At 36.0% G+C, this 24,570-nt stretch overlaps 1 protein-coding gene and 1 pseudogene across 4 annotated transcripts in view; both read right to left on the bottom strand.

Annotated features, from left to right (window-relative positions):
* The window catches only part of PHIP (pleckstrin homology domain interacting protein), a 150,645-nt gene that overhangs the window by 51,850 nt on the left and 74,225 nt on the right, over nucleotides 1–24,570 (bottom strand). For 3 of the 4 annotated variants that reach the window (XM_058734526.1, XM_058734525.1, XM_058734523.1), the window contains exons 18-22: nucleotides 21,984–22,121; nucleotides 21,143–21,326; nucleotides 15,869–15,986; nucleotides 4,769–4,909; nucleotides 2,027–2,103 (exon numbers count right to left, since the gene is read on the bottom strand). In XM_058734526.1, coding sequence (XP_058590509.1) covers nucleotides 2,027–2,103; nucleotides 4,769–4,909; nucleotides 15,869–15,986; nucleotides 21,143–21,326; nucleotides 21,984–22,121 — 658 coding nt within the window. The remainder of the gene's footprint in view (nucleotides 1–2,026; nucleotides 2,104–4,768; nucleotides 4,910–15,868; nucleotides 15,987–21,142; nucleotides 21,327–21,983; nucleotides 22,122–24,570) is intronic. The other variant, XM_058734524.1, reaches the window with a different exon arrangement.
* On the bottom strand, nucleotides 5,814–8,965 carry LOC131514466 (elongation factor 1-alpha 1-like; annotated as a pseudogene).

Genomic DNA, 24,570 nt, shown 5'->3' on the forward strand with positions numbered 1-24,570 from the left:
CGGCAGATAGTCTTGGATGCCACAGAGATACCAACATTAAGGAGGAGGAAGCAGAGGGATTACTTATTTGAGAGGAGCAGGGAACTCTTCACCATAGGTATTTTGATGGTAGAGCACTGGTGCCTTCATGATAGCCGGATATTAAATGGGGGTGAGGTGGGGTTTGTCCCAAGTGTTCCGGCCTATTAGGAAGGTTGTGCTTGCAACTTTTACTCAACATCTACATATACCTTAGACATAGCTTATGCTTCAAAGAATGCCATGATTCTGAAAACTACATGCCTTAGTGTTTTATGTATCACTACTAAGCATGTTTGCCATTTCTTTTCAGTGTACCTTCAAAAGACTCAAATTTTATTGAACTGATGGTGGTGCAAAATAATGCAGTTATATTATCTTCTGTTCTAATTTTAGTACATGAGAATACTACTTGATTTTTTACAATTTTAAAACTATAAATGCCTTAAAGAAATCTAAGTAACACTATGTTAAAATCAATAGTTTTCCTATATTTAGTGATGATGTATAACCTTACTTCTCTAAAAAGATTAATGTGGAAAGGACAGATTTGTCTGGAGTTTTATTCTACTACCACCACTTCTAACCCCTGTCCGCAATATCCCTAACAGACATCTACCTATATCTCCCTAAGAATAATCATTACAGATAAGAATCAAATAATTAAGGTGCATTCTAGTATGATTTCATGACTTCATTTTAATTTGAAAACAATATTAAAGAACTTGGTTTAAAAAATATTTTCAGATTCTATACTGGATGCATGGGAATGCATCAGCAGAGCAAACATCTATCCAAGAATAAGCTGTCCTCAACTTATGAGCATTTATTTATACTAACTCCAGCCCATGGTCACTAAAAATGGCACCTGCCAAATACTCACAGCTGCTACTCTCCAGAGCACTTGGCACTTACAGAAAATCTGATGCCAGCACAGGTCTGACTACAAACTGCAGAACCCGTGGTCTTTACAACTTCCCCTAACTGCTGAAGCCACTACTACTTTCTCAATATATGAACTTCTATGCTGTCTCATGGTTTGAGATACTCTATTTTCCATTGCTGAGCCAAAAGAAAGTGAGTTTTTCTTTTATTGCCATTTCAAATATAGAAATCTCCCAGACACAACCACGGGTACATGCATATATCATCACTAGGAGTCAATGTTGTAGGAATAAGAAAGCCCTTGATTTTAACACTGATATAAGCAATTCTTATAACCTCCACCTCTTCGTTTCCTTGGCAATTTTAAGAGCTACTACTGACAGGGATAAGTGTAAGGAGCTAAATATAATCAAAAGCTACTTTCTTGGTACTAAGACCTTATAAGGTCAGCAAAGATCAGCACTATAACAATGTAGATCACCATTGTAAGGAAATAAAGGAATCCTCACTTCTCATTGCTGGAAGAAATAATTATCATTCAACAAATTATACTATATGAAAATAGACAATTCTACAAGATCTCATTACTTTAATGCTTAAGTATTTCTCAAAACCAGTAATGAAACTAATTTGTAGTTCACTATTACAAATAATAGGATTCAGAAGATAAAAGATCAACTAAGAAGACAAATTAAAAGCATCATTTTGCACATTTAGTTGCAATGACCAAAATTTTTTTCTGCGAAGATAAACATATCAGAAAGAAAATCTCCTAACTTTTGGACTACAAAAAGACCTCCAAAAAAGAACCAACTTTATTTTTTTTAAGTTAATTTATTTATTTGGGGCGGGGTGGGGGCAGAGACAGAGGGAGAGAAAGGATCCTAAGCAGCCTCCATACTCAGCCTGCAGCCTGACACGGGTAAGGCTCGATCTTACAACAGTGAGGTCATGACCTGAGTTAATATCAAGAGTTGGACAATTAACCAACGAAGCCACCCACGTGCCGCCAAAAATAACTTTAAACCCAAAGAAAATTTGAAATGTGTTGCTGATAAAAACGAACCTTCAGGTTTATAAAGATTTTATATTACATGTGTAGAAATAAAATTCGATGAATTACCTAGAACTGCCATCACTGTGCCATGCTCTCTCATCCTCTTCAGACGTTCCACCACTGACAGCAACAACTTCCCCTTCCTAAGAAATATTTAATATATATTTTATTGTGTAATTTTACATTAACATTCTATGATTATAGAAAGTATCAGTCGCTCAATTCTACTCCTGATATTATTACACTACATGTTAACTAACGATTTTTTAAAAATGCAGGCTAAAATGGGGGAGGTAGCTCGAAGGAAATATACCTAACAAATATTTGCTTTATGTATCCCTGGCTAAATGGTTATGCATATGTGATTATATAGATACAGACATAATAGTAAGTAGCATATTTTAAAGCAACTTAAATGTCAAAAACTTTTTTTAATCTCATTTGTTCTATGTTATTATTACATAACAATTTAAAAAAAGAAATATCAGTGATATTTAATAGTACCAATCATATAGTATATTTACAACCATTAAAACCTGATTTTAATTAGCTATAAAACACAGGTCTTGTATTTTTATCCAACAAAATTATTAAACATAGCCAACAAAATAATACCTATTAATAATGGATTCAGAGCAATCTCTCAGGTGATTAACATTTTGTTTGTTACTGTTTTTTAAGCCTCAATATATCTTTGAGATTGGATGTTAAAGTCTATAGATAACAATGGGAATCAATTTTACTTTTTGGCCCATTTTAAAAACTTAAGGTTTTTCTACAGATGTTATGAGAAGCTTAAATTAGGAATTTATATCTTATTGTTACACTCTGATATTATTCTATACAAATAGTAGAGGATTAAAAAATACCCAAACACTGTTTCTCTTCAGTAAATATACTCCGCTCAACGTAGGATATTCCAGAGAAGCCATTTTCTTTATAAAAATTGTTTTTCAGGGTCACAAAATCTTACACAATTTCTCCCTTGCTCAAATAAAACTTTATGCTTCAGTAAAAATAACAGCTCACGTTAATTAAGCTTTTATTAGTATTTCAGAAATTATTCAAAGCATGTTGTATACATTATCCCATTTGACCTAGACAAAACATTGCTGGTGATAGGGAGCAGTTATTTAAAGAAATTAAAGTTTAAAAAGGTTAAGCAATTTACCCTAGGCAGCATAATTAATAAGCAACTAATAAGCTACTCCAAAGCTTAGACTCCTCTCCACAAGAATGGTTCAGTATTATCACTTGCTGGGCATATTCACAGAATTTTCCAAGATGATAATGGGATGTATTCCTTTACTAATTCAATAAAATAGCCTATTTGGGGAGGAATTTTTTCTTTTTGATGTCTTAATAATGAAGTATATGTATTATACAACTATTCCACAATGTTTTGAGAACTAAGCAAATATGAAAAGATCAAACCCAACAGTAAATTTAATCTCTGCTCAATATAACTGAAAAAATAAACAAATGATCCGATTATTCCCATCATTACTATACATATTACTTCTTTAAAGGGAGAGAAAAGAAATGTACTTCTATATTCTTAGTAGAAAATTAAGTACTATACAGAAGTACAAAATATTTGAACTAAAAAAAAACCAGGATTCTTTCCGTTAATATATTGTACCATACGCAATATTCTTTTCTCCATGTACTCCTCTAGAAATTTATTCAGTTGCTCTGAATGAATGTTAAAGTATAAGCAAATTAGTTTTGAAGACAAATGAAGGATTAGTTAACTTTTTCCTATGTAACAGATATATGTGAAAATGTTTCTAATAAGCTGAATCACATTTAGAATATTTTATAGAAACATATTACTAAAAGAATCATACTAAATCTTTCAAAAATAAGGAAATATTTTATAAAGGCAAATAACTAGCTCACATATATTTTATGTGTATATCTAAACTGTCATGTGTCAAAATTATGTTATTAGTATATTTGGTCATTTTACTAGATTGGACATTATCATTTTGACCTGGCCATACTAGGACCTGAAGCCAATGGAGATTAACTTCTCAACTGTGGTTAGCATACTCTCACAGTTTGAGTTTTACTGCCATGTCTACAAAGTAGAATATACTCAGAGAATTCCCGTATATGTCTAACATTGCTTCATAAACATATAGTAGTCAATAGGATCATAGTCTTTGACCCAACTGGGGGAGGGATGATTGGGAAGGTGGAGAGAGTAAGGGAAATGTTGTAAATACTTAAGATTAATTTATGATCGTAAATTGGTTGCTTTGTTGAAAGAATATATAATTTAGTAGGGACAATGATATTTATAGAAATAATTATGCATAAGGAAAATTTAAAAGATTAAATTAAGAAAGTCATACACTAGTACAGAGCTAAAAAGCTAACCAAAATTGCCAAATGTCTCTTAATTAGTTATTATAATTACAAACTAGAGCTTCATGGTATTAGTTTAAAAGGTTGGCTTTAGCGTAAAGAAAGGAACTTGGGTTTAACTCCCGCTCTACCATTTAATAATTAGGTACATAGGTAATCTAAACATCTCTGAACTTCAGACACCTCATACATAAAATAGTAATAATTCATTCATATGCATTTGTTTTGTGGATTTGGTATTATGAATATGTGTGCCATGCTTGGAACATATATAATAAGTCTTCAGTAAATGGAAGCTATCTTATCATTGTAAGACCTAGAAAACATCATCTTTGAGCTACATCTATAATACATCAATGAGTGCAAAGAATGAAAGTCATATTAAAAAAAACAAGTAAAACTGATAACAAATTTGTGAATGTGCTGAGATCTTACATCTGAAGAACTAGTGCCATTTTCTATCTCTTCTGAAGGTCTAGGAGTCTCTTCCAATGCAGATCTTGTACGATAATTGTGTTGATTTGTCTGCTGCCGTTTGGATTCTCCAAGATCCAGGAAATGCTCATGAGCATGATTCTGGAAAAAAGTAAATTAAATTTTATTTATTTAAAATGTGATCAAAGAGCATGCTTTTTCCTGTAGAAGTTATCTATTTTTTAATTATTAAAAAATACATTCATATTTAAGATAATCACATAAGTGGACTATAGTTCCAGTTCAAGTATTTTAATAGTAAACCATTAATATTAAATATTTAGGTTAAATCACAGGTTTGTGAAATTCTAAAATTCACTTACTGATAAATTAGCTTAGAAAAAGTTTTTTTCTGATTAAGTGATACAGACTAAAAGATTCATAATGGCAGACTAACAATTCTCCTATACCCACATTAAACCTATAGAACAGATAAAAGAAAGAGGACCATGGGCTGTGAGACATATGTCATTAGGTAGGGGCAAACTGAAACCAAAACGGTGATCACAAAACTACCCTACCACTGTGAGGCTAGGACACCAGGTGGCTGGCTATCTCTCTTCTGCTGCAGACTGAATGCAGCAGATGAGAACACAACTAACAATGATCAAAAACTGAGAAAATCCAACATGGTGACAAACCCAACAAACCTAAGAATTCACACCTGAAAAAAAAAAAAAAAGACTACTTGTGAATATAAAAGAAAAAAGAAAATAAAGATTACTTTTAAAAACAGACTGCCATGAGATTTATGCATACAATATATCATACAATAAGAAAATCTTTAAAGTGACAGAAAATAACTTTGAGACTGTAACCAATTCCCCCGCCCCCGCCCCGGCTTTTTTTCCCCTTCTCATTAATCTTTGTTTTAATGGGTCTCAAAATTCTGTGACAGATTTCTGGCCAAGTTGTTTCCATTAAAAGTACTGATTTAAAAACTAAATTACCTTAAAATTGCCACCCCCCGCCCCAACACACACCAAATGATCCACAAAAGGTTCTTTCAAGAGTTTACAATGCATTACTATCGTTAAACAGTTTCTTAAACTTAAAATGGCCATCGGAGGCAAACAGTTCTGAGATTACTCTTCCACTACTAAGACAAGGTGGCCAGTATTAGGAATAATATTCATTTTACTTCCTGGGCGGACTTGGTGACCTTGCCAACTCCAGCAGCCTTCTTGTCCACTGCTTTGATTACACCAACAGCAACTGTCTTATGTCACAAAGAACCAAATGACCTGAGAAGGACAGTCAGAGAAGCTCTCAACACACACAGGCCTGCCAGGAACTATATCAACTATGGCAGCATCAACAGATTTCAAGAATTCAGAGTCCGCTTTCAGTTTCCTCCCAGAAGACCAATCAATCTTCTCCTTTGGCTCAGCAAACTTGTAAGCAATGTGAACTGTGTAACAATTCAGCACAGGTGTACAGCCAGCACTAATTTGGCCTGGATGACTAAAGAGAATAATCTGCATTGCGAAGCCAGCTGCTTGCACTGGTGGGTTATTTTTGCTATCAGCAGCCATAGTGCCATGGCAAGCATCTTTTATAAATATGGTCTTGACACTAAAGCCCACATAAGCACCAGAGAGAGCTTCATGGTACACATATTTCAACAAACTTTACTACAACCATAGTGATTGAAGCAAAGATGACCACCATGCCAGGTTTGAGGACATCAGTCTGCACTGGGCCTACAGGGACAGCACTAATACTACCCAATTTTGTAGGCAACAGGGAAGGGCAGGCACAAATGTCTGTAAGTTGGATGAGTTGGTGGTAGAATGTCAAAACTGTCCAGAACTACAAGCAGCATGGTTCCGTTGGCACTGTCATCTTTATAGGTGATTTTCCATCTCTTGAACCAATGTACGTCAGCACCTGGTTCTAACATGTACCAGTCCAACCGAAAACTGGCACAAATGCTATGGTGTAGAGGTTACAGTCAATTTCCTTTTTGAGAGAGAGGAGGGAGAGCGCGAGAGAGTGAGTGAGTGGGGGAGGGGGGGAAAGAGAGGGAGACACAGAATCCAAAGCGGGCCTAGACTAAGAGCTGTCAGCACAGATCCCGACGTAGGGCTTAAACTCACGAACAGTGAGACTATGACCTGAGCCGAAGTTGGACACTTAACTAACTGAGCCACCCCAGCTGCCTGAGCCAATTTTCTTAATGTAGGTGCTGGTTCCTTAACAATTTCTTCATATCTCTTCTATGAGGTGCTCACAAGAATTCATGCTATTAACACAAAATAAGAAATTATGTAACATTAATCGACTTTGTGTTCATTTTCAGGTGATTCTCAGGAAACTTTCAGAATGTTGTTTTACATGTTTTCAAATCTATCACGTGCTTAGTTGAGGTTTTAAAATTTTTAATTCTATATCATTTACTCCCTGTTTCTACTGTTTGGCACGGCACACCAGCCAGGTTAATTTTAAGAAAATGCTGGTTTATTATTTTTCAACTCTTTCCTCCCTCTATTGTCTCTTCTTCAGAGACTCATTAATACTTTGCATGCTCTCTTTACATATACCTACATACATATTACATAACTATGTATGTTTGCTTTTTATACTTCCCTCATTCTTCCCATTATTTCATTCCCTGTTGATACACTCTGGGGGAGTTCTTCAACTTGACTTTCCAAGCTTACTAATTTTTCAGTGTCTTACATTCTTCTAGTCAGGTCATCCACTGAGTTCTTGGTTTCAATAATGATGTGTTTCATCCCAATGTATCTAATGGGATCCTCTCCAAAACTGCTTAAGGTTACATGTTCCCAATATCCTTGCCTAGCTCTCTGAGAATATGTTATTTCAACTATCTGTTCTGTGCATCCAATTAGTTTCCCTATGTAAGTCATGTAAGTCCATCTGTAGTGTGGTTTTTTTTTTAACCTATCATGCTTTGGCTTCACAAGCATGTTGGGGCGCTAATATTGCACTGAGGAGGAGGAGGAGAGAAAAAAGCAAAAATCTAGGTCTTGTATTGTACTCCTAAAAAAGATTATTGAGGTGTATGGGTGAAAGAGATGTGTACTTCAAGACTCATCATACTGCAAGTCCTGCCCCTAGGAGAGGGGCTGTGGTCCCAGTGGTGGGCTGGGGACAGACATCAGGTCTGGCTGTGGCCCCGCCCACCAACACAAGTTTCTCTGGACAGCACAGGGGAAGTACCCTGCAGTTTGCAGCTACTGCAGGGAATACCCAAAATGACGAAATAGAAGAATTCTCCTCAAAAAAACTCCAGGAAGTAGCGACAGCTAACGAATTGATCAAAACCGATTTAAGCAATATAACAGAACAAGAATTTGGAATAATAGTCATAAAATTAATCGCTGGGCTTGAAAAAAGCATAGAGGACAGCAGATAGTCTATTGATACACAGATCAAGGGACTAAAAAATACTCATGAGGAATTAAAAAATGCTATCAATGAGGTGCATAATAAAATGGAGCTGGCCATAGCACAGATTCAACAGGCAGAGGAGAGAATGGGTGAATTAGAAGATAAAATTATGGAAAAAGAGGAAGCTGAGAAAAAGAGAGATTAAAAAAATCCAGGAATATGAGGGGTGAGTTAGAGAACTAAGTAATGCAATCAAATGGAACAATATCCCTATCATCGGAATTCCAGAAGAAGAAGAGAGAGAAAGGGGCTGAAGGTGTACTTGAACAAATCATAGCTGAGAACTTCCTTGATCTGGGGAAGGAAACAGGCATTGAAATCTAAGAGGCACAGAGGAACTCCCTTCAGATGTAACTTGAATCGATCTTCTGCACAACATAGCATAGTGAAACTGGCAAAATACAAGGATAAAGAGAGAATTCTGAAAGCAGCTAGGGATAAACAGGTCTTAACATACAAAGGTAGACACATACGGGTAGTAGCAGACCTATCTACTGAAACTCGGCAGGCCAGAAAGGAATTGCAGGAAATCTTCAATGTGATGAACAGAAAAAAATATGCAGCCAAGAATCCTTTATCCAGGGGTGCCTGGGTGGCTCCATCGGTTAAGCGTCTGACTGCAGCTCAGGTCATGATCTCACAGCTTGTGAGTTCGAGCTCCGCGTTGGGCTCTGTGCTGACAGCTCAGAGCCTAGAGCCTGCTCAGGATTCTGTGTCTCCCTCTCTCTCTGCCCCTCCCCCACTTGCGTACTCGCTTGCTCTTTCAAAAATAAACAAACATTTAAAATAACTAAAAAAAAAAAAAAAAGAATCCTTTATCCAGCCAGTCTGTCATTCAGAATAGAAGGAGAGATAAAGGTTTTCCCAAACAAAAACTAAAGGAATTCATCACCACCAAACCAGCCCTACAAGAGATCCTAAGGGGGATTCTGTGAGTGAAATGTTGCAAGGACCACAAAGTACTAGAGACATCACTACAAACATGAAACCTACAGACATCACAATGACTCTAAACCCGTATCTTTCAATAACAACACTGAATGTAAATGGACTAAATGCTCCAACCAAAAGACACAGGGTATCAGAATGGATAAAAAAACAAGACCCATCTATTTGCTGTCTACAATAGACTAATTTTAGACCTGAGGACACCTTCAGATTGAAAGTGAGGGGATGGAGAACCATCTATCATGCTACTGGAAGTCAAAGGAAAGCTGGAGTAGCCATACTTACATCAGACAAACAAGACTTTAAATTAAAGGCTGTAACAAGAGATGAAGAAGGGCATTATATAAAATTACAGGGTCTATCCATCAGGAAGAGCTAACAATTATAAATGTCTATGTGCCAAGCACAGGAGCCCCCAAATATATAAAACAATCAGAAACCTAAGCAACCTTATTGATAAGAATGTGGTCATTGCAGGGGACTTTAATACAGCACTTGCAACAATGGATAGATCATCTAGACACAGGATCAATAAAGAAACGAGGGCCCAAACAAACAGATGGACTTGACAGATATATTTAGAACTCTGCATCCCAAAGCAACAGAATATACTTTCTTTTCGAGCGCACATGGAACATTCTCCAAGACAGATCACATACTGGGTCACAAAACAGCCCTTCATAAGTATACAAGAGTTGAGATCATACCATGCACACTTTCAGACCACAATGCTATGAAACTTGAAATCAACCACAGGAAAAAGTCTGGAAAACCCCCAAAGGCATGGAGGTTAAAGAACACCCTTCTAAAGAATGAATGGGTCAACCAGACAATTAGAGAAGAAATTAAAAAATATATGTAAACAAATGAAAATGAAAATACAACAATCCAAATGCTCTGGGATGCAGCAAAGGCAGTCCTGAGAGGAAAATATATTGCAATCCAGGCCTATCTCAAAAAACAAGAAAAATCCTAAATACAAAATCTAACACCACACCTAAAGGAAATAGAAGCAGAACAGCAAAGACACCCCAAACCCAGCAGAAAGAGAGAAATAATAAAGATCAGAGCAGAAATAAACAAATATAGAATCTAAAAAAACTGTAGAGCAGATCAATGAAACTAAGAGTTGTTTTTTTTGAAAAAATAAACAAAATTGATAAACCTCTAGGCAGGCTTCTCAAAAAGAAAAGGGAGAAGACCCAAATAGATAAAACCATGAATGAAAATGGAATAATTACAATCACTCAAAAATACAAGCAATTATCAGGGAAAACTATGAAAAATTATATGCCAACAAACTGGACACTGTGGAAGTAATGGACAAATTCCTAAGCACCCACACACTTCCAAAACTCAAACAGGAAGAAATAGAAAACTTGAATAGACCCATAAACAGCAAAGAAATGGAATCAGTATCAAAAATCTCCCAACAAGTAAGAGTCCAGGACCAGATGGCTTCCCTGGGGAATTCTACCAGACATTTAAAGCAGAGATAATACCTATCTTTCTGAAGCTGTTCCAAAAATTAGAAAGGGAAGGAAAACTTCCAGACTCATTCTATGAAGCCAGCATTACTTTGATTCCCAAACCACAGACCCAGGAAAAAAGGGAACTACAGGCCAATATCCCTGATGAATATGGATGCAAAAATTCTCAATAAGATACTAGCAAATTGAATTTAAGAGCATATAAAAAGAATTATTCACCATGATCAAGTGGGATTCATTCTGGGCTGCAGGGCTGGTTCGATATTCGCAAATCTATCAATGTGATACATCACATTAATAAAAGAAAAGATAAGAACCATATAATCCTGTCAACCGATGCAGAAAAAGCATTTGACAAAATTCAGCATCCTTTCTTAATAAAAACCCTCGACAAAGTCGGGATAGACGGAACATACTTAAACATCATAAAAGCCATTTATGAAAAGCCCACAGCTAATATCATCCTCGATGGGGAAAAACTGAGAGCTTTCCCCGAGATCAGGAACACGACAGGGATATCCACTCTCACCACTGTTGTTTAACATAGTGTTGGAAATGCTAGCATCAGCAATCAGACAACAAAAAGAAATCAAAGGCATCAAAATTGGGAAAGATGAAGTCAAGCTTTCACTTTTTGCAGATGACATGATATTATACATGGAAAACCCAACAGACTCCACCAAAAGTCTGCTAAAAGTGATACATGAATTGAGCAAAGTTGCAGGATACAAAATTAACATACAGAAATCAGTTGCATTCTTATACACCAATAATGAAGCAACAAAAAGACAAAGAAACTGATCCCATTCACAATTGCACCAAAAATCATAAAATACCTAGGAATAAACCTAATCAAAGATGTAAAAGACCTGTATGCTGAAAACTATAGAAAGCGTAGGATGGAAATTGAAGAAGATATAAAGAAATGGAAAAACATTCCATGCTCATGGATTGGAAGAATAAATATTGTTAAATGTCAATACTACCCAAAGCTATCTACACATTCAATGCAATCCCAATCAAAATTGCATCAGCATTCTTCTCAAAGCTAGAACAAGCAATCCTAAAATTTGTATGGAAACACAAAAGGCCCTAAATAGCCGAAGTAATATTGAAGACGACCAAAGTGGGAGGCAACACAATCCCACACTTTAGCCTCTGCTACAAAGCTGTCATCATCAAGACAGTGTGGTATTGGCACAAAAACAGACACATAGACCAATGGAATAGAACAGAGACTCCAGAATTGGTCCCACAAAAGTATGGTCAACTAATCTTTGACAAAGCAGGAAAGAATATCCAATGGAAAAAAGACAGTCTCTTTAACAAATGGTGCTGAGAGAACTAGACAGAACATGCAGAAGAATGAAACTAGACCACTTTCTTACACCATTCACAAAAATAAACTCAAAATGGATGAAGGACCTGAATGTGAGACAGGCAACCATTAAAACCCTAGAGGAGTAAGCAGGAAAAAACCTCTCTGACCTCTCCCGCAGCAATTTCTTACTTGACACATCTCCAAAGGCAAGGGAATTAAAAGCAAAAATGAACTATTGGGACCTCATCAAGATAAAAAGCTGCACTGCAAGGAAACAATCAACAAAGTAAAAGGCAACTGACAGAATGGGAGAAGATATTTGCAAATGACACACTGGTCAATGGGCTAGTATCCAAAATCTATAAAGAACTCACCAAACTCCACACCCGAAAAACAAATAATCCAGTGAAGAAATGGCCAGAACATGAATAGACACTTCTCTAGAAGACATCCAGATGGCCAACAGGCACATGAAAAGATGCTCAACGTCACTCCTCATCAGGGAAATACAAATCAAAACCACACTGAGATATCACTTCATGACAGTCAGAGTGGCTAAAATGAACATATCAGGAGACTTTAGATGCTGGAGAGGATGTGGAGAAACGGGAACCCTCTTGCACTGTTGGTGGGAATGCAAACTGGTGCAGCCGCTCTGGAAAACAGTGTGGAGGTTCCTCAAGAAAGTAAAAATAGATCTACCCTATGACCCAGCAATACCACTGCTAGGAATTCGCCCAAGGGATACAGGAGTGCTGATGCATAGGGGCACTTGTACCCCAATGTTTATAGCAGCACTTTCAACAATAGCCAAATTATGGAAAGAGCCTAAATGTCCATCAACTGATGAATGGATAAAAAAGTTGTGGTTTATATATACAATGGAATAATACTACTTGGCAATAAGAAAGAATGAAATCTGGCTATTTGCAGCAACGGGGATGGAACTGGAGAGTGTTATGCTAAGTGAAATAAGTCATACAGAGAAAGACACCATATGTTTTTACTCTTATGTGGATCCTGAGACACTTAACAGAAGACCATGGTGGAGGGGAAGGAAAAAAAAAAGTTAGAGAGGGCGAGAGCCAAACTGTAAGAGACTCTTAAAAACTGAGAATAAACTGAGGGTCGATGTGGTGTGGAGGGAGGGGAGGATGGGTGATGGGCATTGAGGAGGGATGAGTACTGGGTGTTGTATGGAAACCAATTTGACAATAAATTTCATACAAAAAAAAAAAGAAAAATGAATAAACAAACATTAATAAAAATAAAGCAAATGTAAAGACTTAAAAAAAAAGACTCATCAAAACTGCAATCTGAGTTCAACCATTCCCTGTTCCTTCATCCAACTCTCCACTCTCCAGTTCCTTCTCCGCAACCACTCGTCACTACAACACTGCCCTGCACTTCAGCCCTACTCTTGTCCAAATGGTTACTAGCAATAGCCATGTGAAATAAAAGACATTTTCACATACAAGGACACAAGATTCACTCCACCTGGATTCTCTCTAAAAGGATTATTGAAGGGTTTTGTAATTTTCTAGGAATTCTGGGAAATTCAAAGGGGTATAAAAAGGAAAGAGTGGTCAACTAAAATCATAATTGTGAGTAATGCACGAGGAATGTAATGTACCTACTTCTTTCATCTAACATTTTCACCTACAATTCAAATTCATTTAAAAATTTACGGACCAGTGGACCAGGACCACCAACTAAGGCTTTTATCAGAGCAAAATATAGTTTCTATTTATTTAAGCCAAGTAATTTTGTAGGACGAAACCTACTGCTAAAAATCCTTTTATTATTATTGCTTTCTAAACAGTTTCTTGTATTAATTTATACTTCCTACCTGCATACTAAGTACCTTTTATTATTAGAAGAAAAAAACATTGCAACTCTGAGATGAAAGATGGCCATCTCATAATTTATACACCTGTAGGTATGCTTTCAAACCCTTATTTTGATAAAATTTGAGAAACAAAAAACTAGGTCATAAACATTACTATCATATTTCTTTTTTCACTTAAAAATATATCATAAACATTCTCTAAGGCAACAGAGTTCTAACTCATTTTGTTAAAAAGCTGTATAATATTCCATGGATACATAATGACAGCCTACCTCACCTCTCTTCCACCAGTGGACATTAAAGTCATTCTAGTTGTTCCCATCAGAGAAACTATAAATATCTGAGCGCACAGACACACATATACACGTACATACATGTACATCAGTAGTTTTCTATTTAAAAAAACCCATCTTAAAAAAATTTTTTTAATGTTTATTTTTGGGAGGGCAAGCAACAGACCACAAGTGGGGGAGGGACAGAGAGAGTGGGAGACACAGATTTGAAGCAGGCTCCAGTCTCCAAGCTGTGAGCACAGAGCCTGACGTAGGGCTTGAACTCACGAAACATGATAATGACCTGAGCTGAACTCGGACACTTAACCGACTAAGCCACCCAGGTGTCCCCCACAAAAACCGCTCTTTAAAGTAATCCAAGTACCGCTGGATTAAAAGCAAGCATGTTCTTTTAATATATATTACCATATCTCATCCAAAAAAGTGCTAGCCATACAAACTCTCACCATCATTACATGAGTTTATATCTCCACATCCTTGGATTCTGAACAAAGGATCCAGAAAAGGGCATGCTGTTTAGCCACCACGAAAACCACCACCAACCAACCAAACAAAAAGACCCCCAGAAAACAAAAGATTACCTCAGATTACACTAACATGAACCTTTGTGAGGTCCTACTGATCCCAGAGTATGATACCCCTAAATAAAGGAAAATATACAATAGCAAAGGACCACCTGAGTCCTTTAAAAAGAAGAGTCACAAAAAAAAAAAAAAAAAAGAGTTCTTGTAAGCAAGACTAATATACAATAGTTTTAAGGAACTCAAATAGAAAGAGGAAAGAGGACAAAGCAGGGTAAAGAAATCAGTTATTTTTTGTTTAGATCACTGCTTAGATGGTGACTTCTAAGAGAAAAGAAGCACCATAGTTTACTTCCATTTTGCACTCTAAGGCTCTGAACCTTCTAAGCGAAGATGGTTTGAAAAAGAGAAAGAATGGAAAAATAGGTCATTGTGATTCTTTGACATTCAAGAAGATAAGTACATATCTTTCTCAGATTAGGGCATGACTAAGAGAAACCTACCAGATCCAAAAGCTTTTCCAGAGTAGGAAGACAGAGAAACCAACAAAGCAAACTCATAGAAACAATTTTTTTTTAATAGAGATAATAAGAACTATTATTTAAATTTTTTTTTTTCAACGTTTTTTATTTATTTTTGGGACAGAGAGAGACAGAGCATGAACGGGGGAGGGGCAGAGAGAGAGGGAGACACAGAATCGGAAACAGGCTCCAGGCTCCGAGCCATCAGCCCAGAGCCTGACGCGGGGCTCGAACTCACGGACCGCGAGATCGTGACTTGGCTGAAGTCGGACGCTTAACCGACTGCGCCACCCAGGCGCCCCAGAACTATTATTTATAGTAGCATAACTGACTTACCTAGAAGAACAGGTACAAAACAAAAAAATGGATAGGACAAAACAAAACTAAAAAACTTTTAGAGTGTGCAATCAATGGCAGAACTAAAAGGATCTTGCTTATTAGACTTATAATACAATTTATTACATTTAATGGGCAAGTAATAATTGGCATTTGGGGAAAAGGTATGCTTGAAGGCAGTAAAATAAAAAAATAAAGTGATAACTGATCATCCAAAGAGATAATCAAGAATTAACTATATAAACTTTATTTCATTAATGAAATAGTCTTTTAAAAATGTTAACATTTTTAATTACCAAAGGGCCTTAAAATATTCATTATGCTTATGAAGCAAAATATTAAACATCCAAGTAATTATTATTTACCTTTGCAACAGTGGGTATTTTATTTTCTTTTGGAACAGCGAAGTGTTTTCTTTTCTCTTCTGACCTGTAAGTTTTTATTTCTTCTTCTCCCTTTGCAGTTCTCCATTCTTCCTGCCTACTGAAAGAGAATTATAAGTCACACGTTAATCTAGAATTATTATAAATGATTTCTAAAAGGTATGTTCAGTGTCAGAGAAGAAATGCTACCCCTGATAATTTTCTTTTCAGGCAGAGGATATGATAACCATTTCTAAGTTTAAATGCATAGGCTATGAGCTCTGGACATTTGTCATTAAATGACTGGAATACTGGAAAGACAGATGGTCTACTTGAACTTGATACTACTGTTTCTGCTTATGGTCCCTAGCAAATCAAGTACTCAGTCCTGGGAACATGGTTATTCCTAAGGTAACTACTCCAAGGGTTAGAAATTGTATTTTTTAACATTATGTCAGTGTAGGGCTGTGATGATCTTTGGGCTGTGATGATCTCTTGTGCCCATGGATAGCTAGAATCTTAAAAAAAGAATTAGAAGAGAACCTTGAGGGTGAACTAATATAACTTCTAATGCCCTGAAAGAACTATGTCCTCTGCAATGAAAAGTAGGTATAGCTTCAGCTATTGAAAAAACTTCAAATCATTCCAGGCATCAAGCTGAAAGTGAGCAACAGAAAAAAAGTTGAAGAACATTAATTGTGAACTTTAATTTCATGGAACCTCGCTTACAATTGCAAGAGAATTTTATTTTTTACTTTAATTCCTTACACCTTTAAAGTTTTTGACCTGCAGGGCTATTTAATATTTGAACTTTAATTTTTCCCTGGAGATTTCAGTTGGAAAGGAGTTAATATTCAAACTTGGAATAGCTCTATAATGTGGATATTTTATTACTAGAGTATATGAATGTTGTCATTTTACTTAACTGAAGAATCTCTAATGCAGCTGGTCATAATTCTAAATGGAAAATAGAGTAAATTTAAATCTTGTAAAAAGAATGGCCTTGATTTAACTTTTTGTTTGATCTTGATTTCTTATTTATTTTTTTAGTTTATTCATTTTGAGAGAGTGAGCAAGCAAGCATGCACACAAGCACATGCCCAAGTTTGGGGAGAGGAAGAGAGAATCCCAGGAAGGCTCTGCACTTTCAGCACAGAGCCTGAAGCACAGCCCGAACCCACAAACCATGAGGTCATGACCCTAGCCAAAGTCAGATGTTTAACCGACTGAGCCACCCAGGAGCCCCATTATTTATTCTTTTTAAATTAAATTTATTGGAATAACCATAGAGTCACATATAGTTTTAAGAAATTAATACAGGGGCGCCTGGGTGGCGCAGTCGGTTAAGCGTCCGACTTCAGCCAGGTCACGATCTCGCGGTCCGTGAGTTCGAGCCCCGCGTCAGGCTCTATGCTGATGGCTCGGAGCCTGGAGCCTGTTTCCAGTTCTGTGTCTCCCTCTCTCTCTGCCCCTCCCCCGTTCATGCTATGTCTCTCTCTGTCCCAAAAATAAATAAAAAAAAAAAAACGTTGAAAAAAAAAAAAATTTAATTAAAAAAAAAAAAAAAGAAATTAATACAGAAATTCCTTGTCTCCTTTACCCAGTTTTCCCCAATAGTATTTTGCAAAACTATAATACGCTATCACAACTTGGATGTTGACATTGATACAACATATTAGTACTATTGAGAATTCCCCAGTTTTTCTTCTACTCATGTGTGTATGTATATTTAGTTCTATTCCAGTTTATCAATGTGCAAGTTTGTGTATCCATTACCCCAGTCAAGATAGAGAACATTTCCATCACTACAAAGATCCCTTGTGGTATACTTTTAATTATCATGCCCACACCTTTGTATTCCCTCTCAGCACCTCCTCTCCACAAAGTCTAGGACCACTAATTGGTTATCTACCTCTATACTTCTACCATTTTAAGAACAGTCCATAAATAATAAAGTGTGTAGCCTTTTGAGACTGATTTCCCACTCAGCATTATTTCTTCAAGATTCATTCAATTTGTTTATCAATAAGTCATTCCTTTTTATTGCAAAGTAGTGTTCCACAGTGTGGATATAGCTAATATGTTTAACCATGCACTCACTAAACAACATCTGGATTGTTTATAGGTTTTGGCTATTACAAATAAAGTTGCTATACACTTTGGTACAGGTTTTTGTGTGAACACAAGTTATCATTTCTTTGGGATAAATGCCCAAGATGCAATTACTGGATAATATGGTAGTTACACATTTAGATTTCTTTAAAAAGTGCCAAACTGCTTTCCAGAGTGGCTGTAATATTCTACATTCCCACCTGTAATGCATGAATAATCCAGTTTCTCCACACTCTCCTTAGCACTCAGTGCTATTATTACATTTTAGCCATTCTGCTGGGTATACAGAAATTATTTCCTTGTGTTTTTAATTTGCATCTTGCTAATGGCTAATGTCAAGTATCTTTTTATATGCTTACTTGCCACTTGTATATCCTTTTTGATAAAATGTTCTTGTCTACTGCCCATTTTCTGACTGGATTGTTTTATTCACTGCTGAGTTTTGAGAGTTCTTTATATACTATAGACAATAATCTGTTAGAATCCAATCAGTGCATTTGCATTTAATTTTAATTAACGTAATAGGTCTAACCCACTTAAGAGCCTTCTAGGGGCAAACTGTAAACTACCTACCAGGGGGGAATATCCCAGGAAAATTCTCAAAGTGAGAGTACTAAGTATTGGGGGAAAAGCTCCAGGAAGTCATTGGTCACAGCCTTGCTTGACCATCAGCTCAATGGTTAAGCACAATGTAAAAAGGATAAAAAGACAACATATGAAGAGAAATACATCTTCCCCACTCCTCTGGTTTCTTCCCAATCTTATGCTCTTATTTGCAATGTATACATTCTGTTCTGCATTTTAAAGAATCAAACCTGCTTGCCTCACATGGGGTGAAATACTGTGATCCAGTGCTACTGGTGTTTAGGGTTCAGGACTAGGAACACACTTTCATGCAGATAAAACCCTCATCCTCCACAGTTGTAGCAATAATAAAGAGTAACATTCGGATTTCATATCCCATTCTTTTTTGTTTTCAGTTACTATAGAACTATTGTTAAAAAGATGCGTGTTACTTATACCCCCTTCAAACCTTAACATTAGAATTAAAAGGTAGACAAAAATCCAACTAAAAATATACCATGAGGGGCGCCTGGGTGGCTCAGTTGGTTGAGTGTCTGACTTCGGTTCAGGTCATGATCTCATGGTCTGTGAGTTCGAGCCCCGCGTCAGGTTCTGTGCTGACAGCTCAGAGCCCGGAGCCTGCTTTGGATTCTGTGTTTCCCTCTCTCTGACCCTCCCCCGTTCATGCTCTGTCTCTATCTCAAAAATAAATAAACATTAAAAAAAAAAAAAAAAAAAATATATATATATATATATATATATATATATATATATACACACACACACACCATGAGAGTTAATTTTTTATTAACATCTGGGTAGACTTGTCATCAAGTAACGTTGCTGTTCAAATTTATACTTTATTTCTATAATTAATCTTAAATCCTGACACAAATTTCAAGTATTGTCCAATCAAGAAGCATAATCTATATAAACATTCAGGTTAAAAGGGTTTTTAATTTTATTTATCTCTTTATTTATTCCTGAAGTTTATTTGAGAGACAGACAGAAAAAGACTATGCACGAGAAGGGGAGGGGCAGAGAGAAAAGGGAGGGACAGAGAATCCCAAGCAGGCCCCATGCTGCCAGTGCAGAGCCTGATACAATGCAGGGCTCAACCTCAGGAACTGCAAGATCATGATCTGAGCCGAATCAAGAGTCGGACGCTTAACCGACTGAGCCACCCAGGCACCCTTAAAAGTGTTTTTAAATTGTATCATTACTATCTTTTGAGTTCAAGTCCGCTTATAAATGGATTTTTGTTTTTAGAAGATTAAACAAATTTTTTTTTTAATGTTTATTTGTTTTTGAGAGAAAGAGAGCATGAGTGGGGAAGGGACAAACAAAGAGGGAGACAAAGAATCTGAAACAGGCTCCAGGTTCTGAACTGTCAGCACAGAGCCCGGCATGGGCTCGAAGTTGGGAACAGCAAGATCTCGACTTAGGCTGAAGTCAGATGCTCAACCAACTGAGTCACCAGGTACTCCACATGTGGATTTTTTACAGTAAAGTAGTATAAGTGCATTTTCTCTTCCTTTTGATTTTCTTAATAACATTTTCTTTTCCCTAGCTTACTTCATTATAAGAATACCATACATAATACATATAATACACAAAACATGTGTTAGCTAACTGTTTGTGTTATTAGTTGAGCTTCTGGGTAGTCAAAAGTTATATGCAAATTTAGTCATACAGGGGTCAGTATCCCAACTCCCATGTTGTTCCAGGGTCAACTTTAAGTTAGTACTAGCTGGGTTCATATGGACCACATTCATGAATAATGCATTAGTAAATCAAAAGAAATCAAAAGCAACTGGATATAAAGTTCTTTCATAACATGGACCTTCAGAACAGAATTATATCAAATCAAAATTTATATATGTATACATCCAAATATAAAAAATAATCATTAAGGAACCATTTTGATATATAAAAAAATGATTATATAATGTATTACCAATAAATACCACGCATTTCACTATATTTATAATTCCACTATAATTATTTCATTATAATTTCACTATAATTACCTATATATGGTGTGCAGAGCAAAATCCATAAAAAATTATAACTTCATGAAATATGTGTTTTTTTTGTTTTTTTTTTTTTAATTTTTTTTAACGTTTATTTTTTTGAGAGAGAGAGAGACAGAGCATGAACAGGGGAGGAGCAGAGAGAGAGGGAAACACAGAATCCAAAACAGGCTCCAGGCTGAGCTGTCAGCACAGAGCCCGACGCGGGGCTCGAACTCACGGACCATGAGATCATGACCTGAGCCGAAGTCGGACGCTTAACCGACCAAGCCACCCAGGCGCCCCGATGAAATATATGTTTTAAAATATAGTTAAACAAGATAAACTAAGATTTAAATATGCTGCTCACCTTAACCCCCCCATCCACATCTTTCACATGAATCATTTGCATGAATCATTCTAGAAAAGGACATAATTGAAACTTAACTTTCCTTCAGAGTCATGGCTAGTTTAAAACACTAGCTCTTCAGATAAATTTAAAATAAATTAGAAATTTGAAAAGGTACTTTCAAGGCTGTAATTCAAAATGAACATAAACAACTGCGGTAAACTTCACAACCCCCCTTACCTGGCTACACCGGCTGATAGCTCAGGTACCACAACCCTTCGACTCCAAGCTACCAGATCCCGCTCTGTGGCTATTTCACTCCTTGGTGCATTGCTGTGCATCTGCCGTACACCTTCAATTTGTCCACTACGTCTTAGTCCTACATTTGGTGGTGAATGAACCTCTGAGGTAGAACTTACAGAGCCTAAGTGAAAAAATTAATATAGTAAGTTCTAGTTAGAAACATAAGCTTATAACAGAAAAAACAAAATCTATACTATATTCCACATGAAACTTCATATTAAGGCAAACAAACTACCAAACCAGGAACCAGACCACAGGCAAAAGTTTAATGAAAACAAAACACAGTTATTCAGTTAATTAAATAAGCTAATGAATCATAACTACTAACTGACTGTAAACATGTCAAATCATTAATTTTTAAAATATGCTTTGTACTCTGGGAAACCTATGTAAGAAGCAAAAACAGATAAACCCAAAATATTTATGGTTCATAAATTTGCTTTAACTTTTAAAATAATATGTTACAGTAGGGTGACGAGATATTTGAGAATGTGGAGTGTATTTCATACACTATTGAATACATTTATTTTTTAAGTTTTTCTAGGTTCTACATGTTTACTATGGGAAATTTGAAGAATATATCTATTTAAAGACTCATTATCTACAGTTTGAAACCTTATGAGGGTTTTCTTAGCTATTATGTGTTTTTAAAAACATGATCATTCTGGCAGCCAAATATTTCATTTAATGGATGTGCCATGAATTTGTTTCATCACCTCTTTACTGTTTAAACTATTACAATTTTTAAAATATTTTACTTAAAGCAATCACTGCTTACCTCTATTTAAACGGCTGGTATTACTGATACCTGCTTCACTAGAACGTCTCAGGTCTTGCTCCTGTTGTAGTCTTTGAATCATGCTGTCCAGTGGGCTGATCTCCTGGTTTGCTTGCTGACTTAAAACTTGATTCAGTCCTATTTAATACCACATAAAATGCTAAGGACACTTTAGTCCACTAGTCAAACCATTTTACTAATTGAGCTCACTTTGAGTCCTGAATTAAACATAAATTTTGCTTGAGTAAGAGACCTAAAATGATTAATTTGAAATAATGGCAGTAAAATGCGCGCACGCGCGCGCACACACACACACACCAGGAACATGACAACGCAAACCTAATTTACTACAAATAACAGTGACATGGATAACTTACTGTTTACCATGATTCAGGCACTCATATAATCCTCACAATAATTCAGTAAGATAAGTATTATTAACTCCACTTACAGATGAGAAAACCAAAATAATTACTCAAAGTCACATATCTGGTAAATGGCAAAAGTAGGATTTCATCTTAGACCAGTTTCTTTTGAAAAAGGCAAATCTCATTACCCAACTTTCTCAAAAAAACTTTACTGCTTCATTTATTCACCAAATCCTTGAGTGTCTATTATGTGTTTGGAACTATACCAAAGAAGTGAGGATGCAGTGGTGAGTAGAATTCAAGGTCCTTGACTTTAAGCGCTGACATCCTAATGGAAAAGTTGGAACAATAAATCCATATAAAAAATGCAGACTGAAAAATGTTAAAGATGATAATGAGAAAAAGAAAATGGGGAAGAGAGATGGGAACTACTTATGGTGAGTCAGAAAAGTCAAAGAAGCCCTCTTTGAGAAGGCAGCATTTGAGCTAAGACTTGAAGAAAAAGAATCAGTCGTCCAGGTGAAGAGCAAGAAAATGAACACTCCAGACAGAAAGTAAGAATTGGAACAAAGCCTCAGGTAGGTAGGAACTTGGTGTGTTTTAACCCACCATAATTTTCCAGCATCAACTTTCACCTGTATCCGTCATATGGGACTACTTGACTCTTCTGCTCTCCTAACAGGATAAACACTTTTATGCTTTGGACATTTTAACCACAATACTCCCAGTTCAAGTATAAATCTGAAAAACACTAACTTATCCTTCAAGCACCAACTGAAATGGCAACTCTATACTTCCTCTGTGAAATTTTTCCAGACTACCCCTGAAACACTTAGCTGCTATCCTCTTTCATTTCCTCAAGCCCAATATAAAAAGGAAGCCCACTAGATAGTTCCTCAAAAGCATGGATTGCTTTATTTACCTTAATATTCTAATTTTAAATAGCGATATAAGAATGTTCAATCCTGCTGAATAGATAAAAAATGTGTATTGAGATACATGAAAACATTGCCATGAGAAAAAAGGAGCAATTAGTATTGGGTGTGTGGGTATTTAAGAGATGGATTTCTAGAGTGGGCTGGGAACAGAAGATACAAAGGACATTCTGAAATGAAGAATTAGTAGTAAGGAAGGTATAAGGAAAGGGAAAATTACATGTATTAATAAGCACATAATGTTATTTCATTTTATGAGAGAAGTAAAATTCAATGGGATAAAATGAACTTGCCCAAAGTCACAGAGCTACAAAGTGGTAAAAGTAGAGGTAAAAGTTAAAATGCCTGTGGATGTTCCTTTCCTGTTAGGCTGATGGGTAGTGTCTCATGTCTGAACATCAGTGACTAATCTGATAGTTCAAGTTATAACTGAAGCAGCATATTTAAAAAGTGCACTGCTCAAATACAAATTTAACAGTGTAAATATAAACTGCACTGAAGCCAACTTATTATCATAACAGCCATCTATTTTTACCTAATTCTAAGGGATTTCCACAATAAATTTTATTGCAGATTTAGATTTACAAATAAAAATATAGTTACAAATGATGCTAAAAATATTTTCCTTCTGTCCTACATTACACTAGGTTAAGTCTAAAATAATGGAAAAAAAAATGAAGTTTACCTTGAATTTTGTGACCTAGAACACTTAATCTTATGACTCACGTTGAAGCCATAATTATTGCTATGGGTTCTCTTGTGGTCCTGTACTTTATAAAAACTGGTGTCTAACTTACTGTCAAGAACAGGAGCACTCTTTTACTGTAAGGGCAGCTTAGTATGGAAGAAAGAATGCACTAAAAGTCAGAGCTGGATTTAAAGTCCCAGTGGTTCCATATACTTAAATAAGACATGTTACTAAATTTTCATTTTCTCAACTTTTAGAATAAGGATGCCATATATATGTCTATATATGACATTATTTATGAAAGTCCAATACAAACTGTTAAATGGAAGAAAAAAGTGATAACCATGATAATCATGTTGCACTGATATTTTAATTATTTCTCTTTCCTTGAAATCCCAGCCTAGGTACCTATTTTGAGACCTGGGCAAGATTTGACCTTGCCAGTTCCCCTCCAAGAGACTGAAGACATTTATCCTAATTTCAGTCCCATGATCAAGACTTCTTTAATAATTGAGACTTCTCTAATTTTATACTTGCCTAGATTTCTCAAATACTACCTGTTCTCTAATTTGAATATTTGCCTAGATTTCTCAAAT

This window comes from Neofelis nebulosa, chromosome 6, assembly GCF_028018385.1.
Source record: "Neofelis nebulosa isolate mNeoNeb1 chromosome 6, mNeoNeb1.pri, whole genome shotgun sequence".
Classification (NCBI taxonomy): domain Eukaryota; kingdom Metazoa; phylum Chordata; class Mammalia; order Carnivora; family Felidae; genus Neofelis; species Neofelis nebulosa.